This window comes from Crocodylus porosus, unplaced genomic scaffold (assembly GCF_001723895.1).
Source record: "Crocodylus porosus isolate Cpor-Errol unplaced genomic scaffold, CroPor_comp1, whole genome shotgun sequence".
Classification (NCBI taxonomy): domain Eukaryota; kingdom Metazoa; phylum Chordata; order Crocodylia; family Crocodylidae; genus Crocodylus; species Crocodylus porosus.
In genome coordinates, this window is record NW_017728947.1 from 2033166 (window position 1) to 2043183 (window position 10018).

General features: G+C 51.4%; 2 protein-coding genes across 6 annotated transcripts in view; both read left to right on the forward strand.

Moving 5' to 3' along the window:
* LOC109320799 (AP-2 complex subunit alpha-2) overlaps nt 1-10018 on the forward strand; it is a 621923-nt gene that overhangs the window by 331621 nt on the left and 280284 nt on the right. The window lies entirely within an intron of this gene.
* Nucleotides 1779-10018, forward strand: part of DKKL1 (dickkopf like acrosomal protein 1) — a 9601-nt gene continuing 1361 nt past the window's right edge. Inside the window, exons 1-6 of the mRNA XM_019551088.1 lie at nt 1779-2126; nt 2671-2808; nt 3164-3256; nt 7497-7589; nt 7900-8047; nt 9386-9539. Of these exons, the coding sequence (XP_019406633.1) occupies nt 1794-2126; nt 2671-2808; nt 3164-3256; nt 7497-7589; nt 7900-8047; nt 9386-9539 (959 nt within the window). The 5' untranslated portion in view covers nt 1779-1793. The remainder of the gene's footprint in view (nt 2127-2670; nt 2809-3163; nt 3257-7496; nt 7590-7899; nt 8048-9385; nt 9540-10018) is intronic.

Here is a 10018-nt window from a genome sequence, read left to right on the forward strand (position 1 = left end):
CCAGAGGATTTGGGGGACTGGATGTGTCCCCCAAAATCTACATGGAGACCGTGTGGGGACTGAGATGAACAAAGGCTGGATACATGGGTGCTCGAAGACTGGGAATGTGGAAGCTGTGGGGTGAACAAGCTGAGTGTGGGAGGTAAGGGCTGTGGGAGCCATGGGGTGAATGGGAGCTGAGTGTAAGGGTGCTGTGGGGTGCACAGAGGCTGAGTGTGGGAGGACTCAGGGTCTGAGCATGGCTGTGGGGTACACCAAGGGAAACGTATGTGATGGGTAAGAAAGTCTCGTTGCCCGTCAGCACCAAACCTAAACTCCTGGTGGTGCCGGGCCAATTTATACTATTGGACCCTGTTTTACCAGAGATAATGATAATAATAATAATTATTTTCACCATTTTGGGCCCCCTTTCTGTCCGGGGCCTGTGTGGCTGCCCCGTTTATCCATGCCTGTGCCTGGCTCTTCTGCCCAGGTACACCTGGAAACCTGGCCAGGGGAATGTATTACCCTGGGTAAGTGCTCTTCCCCACCAATCTACTCCCCTCCCATTGAACTGGACAGGTCTCCCCCTGTTTCCCCCACCAGGGACCTCCTGTATTGAACTGTAGGTATATGACATTGGTTATCCCACATCTAGAGTATAGGGGAGGCAGCTTATAAACACCCTGCAGTTGTCTAAAAGACTCCACATCTGGGGGTGTTATGTATAAACACCTCCCACATTTCTTTGGGGCCCCAGGTGTGGGGGTGCCTGTGGGAGGGGACAGCAGAAATTTCTAGATAGTTCTGTCCTTTTCACAAATAATCCAACAGCACCATCTGGTGGTACATGGTAGCACTTGCAGGACTGGGCCCCACACCCAAAAATGCAGTGGGAAAGATATTGTGTGTGCTGGGGGGGAATGTCTTTTTAAAAGCATTTTAAGGAGCCAGCTGTTCCTTGTGAGCTGGTGGCTAGAGTATGAATGAGGGTCTCAGATGTATTTAGCCCCCAGTGTGCTTATAAAGGAGGGGGGCACTCTCTAATCCCTGTGTTCCACCCCAGAGTCAGCTGCATCCTGGTGCTGGGCAAAGGTCTTTCATAAACAGCACCCTTATGCTCCACTTCAGAGATGGCTGCATCTATGAACTAGGCAATGAATCCATGTATTAACACCCCATGGGTGGTGTTATCACCCACCCAGCATGATGCCTACCTACATGCCTGGGTGCTGACCCTACCCCAGCCCTGGCTCCAGCTGGTTCTGGAATGAGAACCCTGTTTGAATCACAGCTGGTGCTGAGCAGTTGGGGGTGGCTGGTTGGTGACAGAGGGGCAGACTGGAAGAGAGGTAAGGGGTAGAGGGGTTTCAGAGAAGCACAAAGGCTTAGGGGTGCTCAGGGGGGAGGGGAGCTGTAGGGTACCTGGGCGTGGTAGAGCTGTGGGGCAGAATTTCCTGTGGGTCTCAGAGCAGGGTGAGGGGAGAGTTTGGAAGTGGAACTGGGGCAATTAGGAGGAGAGGGAGAGGTGAGGACAGAGAAGAGGGGAGAGGAGCTGTAAAGGAGAAGGAGCTGCTCCTGTGGGAGACACCTTTGGAGACAGATATGGGGACAAGGAGAGCTGTGGGGCAGAGAGCAGGATGTGTTGGGTATGGATGGAGGTGGGTAGGGATGAGATGGAGGGACGGCTGGATCTGGGAAGGGGGGAATGGAGGGTGGATGGAGCAGTGTGGGGGGAGTAATGGATAGTACCCGGGTGGAGAGCTGAGTGGGGATGGGCAGGCAGGTAGACCGCGGACGGTGAAACGGGGAGGATGAGGACGAAAGAAGAGGTGTGGGGGCGGAGACAGATGCAGGGCTGTGCGGCGGGGAGCGCAGTGCCAGCCGCACCCTCCCGGGCGGGGCCAGGGCTACATCCACCGGGCGGGCGGGTTGCCGGGACCCTGAGCGCATCTCTCTGCAGATCGGCGCGGAGCAGGCCGCGCTTGGCAGCGGAGATGGCGGTGCGCGGGCTGCCGGGCGCGCTGCTGCTGCTGCTGCTGCTGCTGGCCTGGGAGGGAGCAGGCGCCCCGGCCCCGGCTCTCCTCCCTCCTGCTGCCCTGCACCGGTTCTTGGGCGACCTCAGCAGCATGATGCAGCGCAGCCGGGTAAGACCGGGCCGAGGTGGGGGATGTGTGGGACACGCAGGTGCCAGGCTGTCTTCCCCCAGGCGAGGCTGCTTGTCCCCTGCATCTTTGAACTGCATCCCTTCCTCCATCCCACTGTATCCTGTCTGCCCACACTCCGCTCTGTCTGTTACCACACAGAGCCCTCTCTGCCCATCCAACCACCCACCCACTATGTCTATTCCATTTTTCCTGCTGTGAGCCTAAGCTGTGCACAACCAGCATGATTCCATATTAACTGGGGAACTGGACCTGTGTGTTTGTGTGTGCATGCTAACATGTGCTGCTGTGTGCCTGCCTGGTTTCCGATTTCTTTTCCCACCTCAGGAACTGGGGGCTTGCGGCTTAGAGTGAGGTTTGGGGGAGCAAGGCAGGAGGGGGTACTGGGCATGGGAGACAGGACTCCTGGCTTCTGTCCCAGGTCGGGTGGGGGAGTGGGGTCTGGTGGGTTGTGTGGGGAAGGCCTGGTGGCATGTAGAAAGAGCAATGACTCGCAGGAGTTGTGGCTACACGCGTGCTGTTGCAGGAGGAGATGGGGCAGATCAGGGAGGGCTTTGAGACCCCCGTGGATTTCAGCAAGCTGCCCCCAAACTACCATGATGAAGAGAAAGAGGAGCGCAGGGTGGGCAACGCCACAGTGTACAGCCATCGGGAGATCAACAAGGTGAGCTCTGAGTCGGGACAAGGGGGTCCCCTACCCATGGATCAGGACCCTGCATTGGGGGCTGACTTTGCTCCTCAAAGCTTGTAGAGGTCAAATCAGGGGTGTGGCTTGGGCACGCTGCACTGGGATAACTCCCCCAGGACCCATAGGGAGCAGCAGATCAGTGACATGATTGGGGCTATTTTCTGCTTCTCAAAGCCTGCGGGGGGGCAATCTGGGGATGTGGCTGGGGCTGTGCCTGGGGGTAGATCAGCAGTGTGCCAGGGTGCCTTATGCTGTGGCTGTTCCCTGTTTACATGTAGGATCCTTCCCTGGACCTGATCCTTGTGCTAAGAAATGCCTCTGTCCCTTGCAGGTGACAGACAACCGGACAGGAGAGACAGTCTTTTCAGAGAAGACAGTGACTTCCATTGAGCAGGGTGACCAGGGCCTGCTGGAGAACTGGAAGGTCAGTGCAGAGGGACCAGGAGTCATGCCTAACCAGCTGTGGGAGAAGAGTGAGGTCCAGTGAGTTAGAGCAGGAGCCTGGGAGCCAGGACACCTGGGTTGTATCTCAGCTCTGAGAGGAAAGTAGGGTCTGGGTGTGGGGGGGAGCAGGGGAAGAGAAGGAAGGAACTGGGAGCCTGGGTGACTGTGTTCTAGCCCAGCTCTGTGTTGTATCTCTGCTATTAGGGTGGGAAGGGGGAGGAATCCATCTCTTCCCCCCCATCCCCATGCCTCAGTTTCCTCTTCTGTACACAGAGCTTCTGCTAACAACAGTTAGCTTGATTCCTTCAGCTCCTGCATCAAATACTCTCAGTGACAACCTCTTTCAGCATCCCAGCCCAAAACTCAATTCCTAAGGCCTGGTTGGCTGGATGCCTCGAGCCCAGGGAAGGCTAGGCAGGCTGCCCTGTTTCTGTGGCAATGGAAAGAGGCTTCATCCCCTGCCTACTTGTAAGATGACCCCCCTCTTGTTTACCCAGAGATAAGGCTGCCTGGAAGCTCTGTCCCTACCAGACCAAGCCTGGCAACAGCAGGAGAGCCTAGTTAGAAGTATTATTGAGTCTGGCAGCACCAGGAAACAAAGGCAGAAATGGAGCATTAGTCAATACTGTTGCTGTGCAGGGAGGGAGAGAGACGGTTCCATGGTGAGGGTGGATAGAGGGATATGGACAGCAACTGAAGCTGGAGCTGGGATAGAACCCAGCTGTCCTGGCTGTCAGCCCTGCTCAGCACTACACCCCTCTCCTCTCAGAGACAGAACAGAAGCCAGGAATTTTGCCTCCTTCCCCCTGCCACTTTAGCCCTCCTTGGCCCAATGCATGGGTTATCCTGTCCCCGTTTCTCTGTGTCTCTTCCAGGACAGACAGACAAAGCATAGTGAGGAGAGAACAGGCAAAGAGGCAGACGTACAGCCTGCTGCGGCAAGACACTTGCCGCTGATTGTCCGCCCCAGACTGACTTTCCTGATCATCCGCTTACCACACAAAGTCAGGCTCACCAAGAAGGCCATCAAGAAGTCAGGCAACTCAGCCCTTAGCAACAGGAGGCACAGACTCTTAGCCATCCGGGATGGGCTGAAGGAAGCCCCCCATCCTGAGAAGAAAGGCCCCTCTGTGATTGTGACTCAACAGAGTCACAAAGTTGTGCCCCGCAGGCTGCATTTTTGGTTTCTCTTCAGGAAACTCCAGTGAAAAGTTGGGGGAAGTATCACATAGGCAATAAAGGAGTATGAAACCCTTCCATGAAGTTAGATCCCTGTGTGTTTAAAACCTTAAAGTTGCATGTTCTTTCTTGTACAATAAACGTTATTCCAGGGTAGAAGACAAAACATGATGAATTAGGGCTAGTAGGTGAAAATGTGAAACTCAAAGCAATGGTAGCAGTTGATTTGAAGGTAGGGAGGTGCTGGATGGGTAAAAGCATCAGTTGCAGCCTTGGTCCCTGCTGCACCAGGTGCTGTCCAAACATAGGACAAAAAAGCTGTCCGTGCTCCAAGGAGTTTACAAGGGTCAATCTGCTTAGATTCTTGTGGTAGAGTTTCACAGGGTAATGGTTTCGGATCCTAAGATGGGGTGGGGAGCAGAAGGAGGGGTCTCTAGTCTCTGTCCTGTTGTTTGCAGGTCTGCAGCCTATATACCCTTCTCTTTGTTTCCTCTCTGCAGTGTATAGTCCTGTCTGTTCTCACTCTCTTTACCCAAGAGATTTCCCAGGCCCTCTCTTTCCCCACCCATGACCCCCTTAGAAATGGGGAGATCAGATGCAAACTCTGGCTAGATCCCTAGCTGGAGCTAATCATCTTAATACTGCATAAAACAGCTGCTTTGCCCCACCCCAGAGGTGGCTGCATCTCAGCTACCTGGCTGCATCTGGGTGCGGGGTCTCTGTACAAACACCCCCTTTAACCCTGCTCCAGAGGCAGATGTATTTCAGCACTGAGCCAGGGGTCCTGCTTAACTGCCCTGCAGATTTTACAAGACTATTACCACAAATACACCAAAGTTTGATTCTGTCCTGGGTCTCAGATTATTTTAACAAAACGCTGGGTTCCTCTGCTGTTTGGCATCTTAGCATAAGGCGAGGCCAATGGATGCGACGAGTTGATTCAGTTGCTTGGCAAGCATGATGCCACCATTATAATATTTCCAGTAACAGACACCAGGCAGCTGCTGGGTTGAACGGGTTGGTGGTTGGTCAGCTGATCCTATGTGAATATATAACTCTGGTGCCTGGCCATCTGATAACTGCACCCTCTTCAGATCTGCTCAACAGTGCAGAAGATTCCTGGCTGCCAGGCAGAATTATTGCTATTATGGTGTGTGTGATAGTAGAGGTCATAAGCCCTAACCCAAAAATCAAAGCTGCTTCAGAGTGTCAGGTGCAACTGAGATTGGGGCCCTCATTATGCAAGGCAGAACACAGACCTTCTTGAAAGGAATTGGAACCTGCATTGTACTGGGTGCAGAGACCCTGGCCTTGGTCCCCTGGTGCTGTACAGACCCTGAGAATGGGGACTTCATTGTGAGGAACACTGCAGATATGCTAAGTGAGATCAGGGCCCCTGCTGTTCCAAGCACTGTAAAGACCCCAACCAAGATTGGGGCTTCCTATCATATTGGGCCCTGCACACATCTCAAGCAAGACTGGGGATTTCACCATACCAGGTGCTTCACAGCATCAGACTGAAATCATGGCTTCCATTGTAAGGGCACTATAGACACACAGTGAGATATCCTTGGCCCAAAGAGCTCCCAGGTTAACTAGACAAGGCAGACATATTATCCTGGTTGGGCAGACTCAAAGATTTTAAGGCCAGAACAGGTCAGTGGGTTCTTCTGGTCTTACCTCCCAAATATCACAGACAGCTTCATGTATTGACCCTGCAGGACATGGGGTCTTGATTAAAAGGTTGGTGGGTGCAACCCAGGCACTTTGCAGGAACTGAGAATGGAAACGAGTCATCCAAAGCTATGCCAGAGTTTGCGGTGAAGTACCAGGGGAAGAACTCTGACTTCCTGAGTCTTTGGAGTGGAACTCCTGCTGATGCCTGTGGGGTGCACTCTGTTCAGAGGCTCTGATCACAATGGAGGCAAATCTGCATTTCAGAACAGGTGGACAGACTGATATTTTAAAGCAATTAAATAAATCTAGTCCAACCTCCATGGCAGAGGGCAGACAATTTCACTGTTATCCCTGGACCAAGCCTAATAAACCTGCATCAGACTGGTGGTTCTCCAACTTATTTGAGCTGAAGAGATTCTTTTATGTTTGTTAAACTGCAGTGTTACCCCAGTTATTCTAGATCCCATATAAAAAATAACAGTGTCACATTACAATAGCTCTGTTAATCCTCCAGTACCTAAGAGATGTTACAGAGCTGTTCTTCATTTTTTCTCCTATTCTTTTCCTCCATTCACATTCCTCTTCTCCCTTCTGCTTAAAGATTCCTTCCTCATGTCCTCATTTAGAAACACGCTACATATCCCCAGGGGTCCAATTTGAAAAATACTGTATTGAACTAAAGCATATCTTCCAGAAAAGCCATTGGGTCTGGGTGCAATGCCATTAAGAAGTGGAAGACTCACTGCTTTCCTCAAGGGTCTAATGAATCACCATTACTTTGAATTTTTTTTTTTTTTGCCTAGTCCTAGTTTAACTTGTCTGGTTTTACTACTAGGCACTGAGTCTTATGAAATGGATGAAAGAACCTTTAGGGCCTGGTGTTTTTTCCCTATGATGGTACTGATGAACCATTAAAGAGTCACCTTATCCTTTTTTTGATAAGCTGAATAGATTTTGCTCCTGGAGTTTCTGGCTCTAAGGCATTTTCTTTTAGTTCTCAAATCTATTTTGTAGCTCATCACAGTGCGCACACTGATTTGTTTTGATGTCTTTTAAAAAAGGAGTGCTCTTCACTTGCCAAAGGGAGGCAGCATTGCAATGTCAGTTTCTCCAGTCCTGCATAACAACAAAAAGCCCACCCTTCCTTCCCTGTTGCTCCCAGGATTGTGTTTGCTCTTTGTGATAGGCAGCCTGTTTTCTAGCAGTAGTGAAGAATGGCGAGTGGAATCCTTAGAGCATGGGACAGTTTAGGTGGGATTTTGCCCTCCACCCTGGCTTTGAGTATGATGCAGATAGCAGAGTAGGTGGATAAGGAAAGGCATGGTCTCCTTTTCATAGCAGCTTTGAGGCTCTGTTCTCTCTAGGGGTGCATGGGTGATGATGATTGCCGAAAGGACCAGTTCTGCTCCTCTTCCTTCGTTGTCAGCCAATGCCAGGAGTGCAAAGCTAAGGACACCGTGAGTATGGGTGATAGCTCAAGGCATCTTCAATGGTAGAGATGGGTTGGTTCAGGGGATGGGGCACCAACCCTAATCCAGTCCCATGGCACAGGAGGGGGCTGGCTTAGGAAGACTGGGCAGGGGCCTTTTCCATCCAGGGGGTACTAGCCCTCATCTGGCTGGCTGAGGGATTAAGGTATGGGCTGAGAGACCCTTCCTTTTTATAGGGTGCCAGCCCAAATCCAGTCCAAGGGTAGGGAACTGGCTGGGTCCTGGAGATGGAGGTGAGGAAAGGGGTACTGCTCTCCTCACTTGGTTTCTGCCCTAGGTGTGCCAGCGGGATGGAGAGTGCTGCTTGGGATACCTGTGTGTCTGGGGAAAGTGCACAGCTGGTGTGAGTCGTGGTGAGGGCGGGACCAGATGTGACCCACTGCAAGACGAATGTGCCCCAGGCCTCTGCTGCATCAGCTATGCCTGTGAGATAGCTTTCTGACTTTCAACCCAGCCAGCTCCCACCAGGAGCTGGGAGACCCTAGCATACCCATCTCAGACAGCCTTTGTCAGTAGACCGGGGTGGGCAAGAGCAGGCCAAAGCATAAAGGAATGCCAGAGACCTCAGGGTATGCACAGCTCATCTAGACGGTGTTACATCTTCCCAGTCCAGTGCCTATCTCTCTCCATCAGCCCACCTCAGGCATGCTTTTCTCCTCACTGCTCTTTGAGAAACCATCCTTTTCCTGTGGCTTGAAAAAATAGCTTTTCTCCGTTCTCCCTGGCCTTGGGGGGCATTGGTATGGAAATACATCAAATCTATCTCAATTTCTGCTTTGTTGTAGGCTGCTACAGCTTATGTGACACACAGAAGCTACCCTGCCATAGGGGAAGGTGTGAACTGAAAGCAATTAGCCGTTCCTTCATGGGATTGCCCTTTTCTAGTTCAGTTTCATCCACTTCCAACATGGATTAAACTCATTCAGAAAAAGGCACTTTTATTCCATCATAAGGGAGGCATTTAAATGTAGAGAAGAACACGGAAACCTTTGTGATTTGGCATTACAACAACATGGGTGTTAATGAACTCTGAGAGACTTGGCAATGGCATGGCGCAGGGAAGGAGCTAGATGGATCCAATTTTGGGATAGATAGTGAGATTTATTTTTTCTCTGTGTGACCTGGAGAACGTGAACTAGAGGGGTTAATCTCTACTTCCTGTTCTAAACTGCTGTCAATGACTTCTTACAGCTGCCAGCTGAATTGCTCCATGTTACACAAGAGAACCTGCTCCAAGGGTTAGGGAGCTAACCCAGAATTTAGGAGACCTGGGTTATAAGTCTTTTCTCCACCACAGATTACTTGTGTGATCTTGGGCAAGTCACTCACCTTGTCTGTGCCTCAGTTTCCCCTCTGTTGGGAGAGGGGGTGATAGTAGAGGCCTTCCTCCCAGAGGTGCTGGGAAGAGAAATACATTCAAGATTGTGAAGTGTTCAGGTTCGACAGTGACAGGGGACATGTAAAAATGGCTAGCTCTTATATAGTGCTTTTCAAAATAGTTGTATTCCTCCTTTTTTAAGTGGAAAGAAAGGGAACTTGCCCCAGCACAGAGCCAAACTTCAGCTGCCTGAATCCTGGCTTTCTAGATACTGTACACAGATTTACATATAACACTGAAGAAACAGCCCAACCAGGAAGTTTGTAGCATATCTGGGGTTTGAACCCAGGTATTCAGAGTAACACCCCAGCTATACAACTCACCTTGCTTCTCCAAGGATCTCCTGACTTTTTCACTCTCTCCTCTTGCTTTCTCTCTTTTGCAGTTTTCCCATTTCCAATCTGTGCCCCCTACCTGACAGAGGGAGAAGTATGTCAGAGCCTGGATGGGACCCTCTTGAGTCTGATGGCCTGGGAAGGCCAGGGGAGGCCTGGCCAATACTGTCCTTGTGCCCAGGAACTGATCTGCAGGAGCAGTGGGTAAGAAGGACTTGGTGGTCGTGTCAGTCAAATCATAAGGAACACCCAAGTTTTCCTGAGTAACAGCTCTGGCACATGAGAGACAAGCAAGTCCTGGCAATGTTGCAGCTCTGGTTGTCTGGGGTTACAGAATCCAGGGGCTGCCAGGCAGTTATTTTTCCCTAGCCCTACATCAGTTTCATAGTTTCTAGGGTCAGAAGGGACCTGAGTAGATCATCTGGTCCGACCCCCTGCCATGGCAGGAAACAATACTGGGGTCAAACAACCCCAGCAAGATGTTCATCTAACCTCCTCTTAAACACCCGCAGGGTAGGAGCCAGGACCACCTCTCTTGGAAGCTGGTTCCAGATCCTAGCTGCCCTGACCGTGAAGTAGTGTTTCATGATATCTAGCCTAAACCTGCCCTCTGCCAGCTTGTGACCATTATTCCTGGTCACTCCTGGCGGTGCTCGGGGGAACAGTGACTCCCCCAGTGCCTG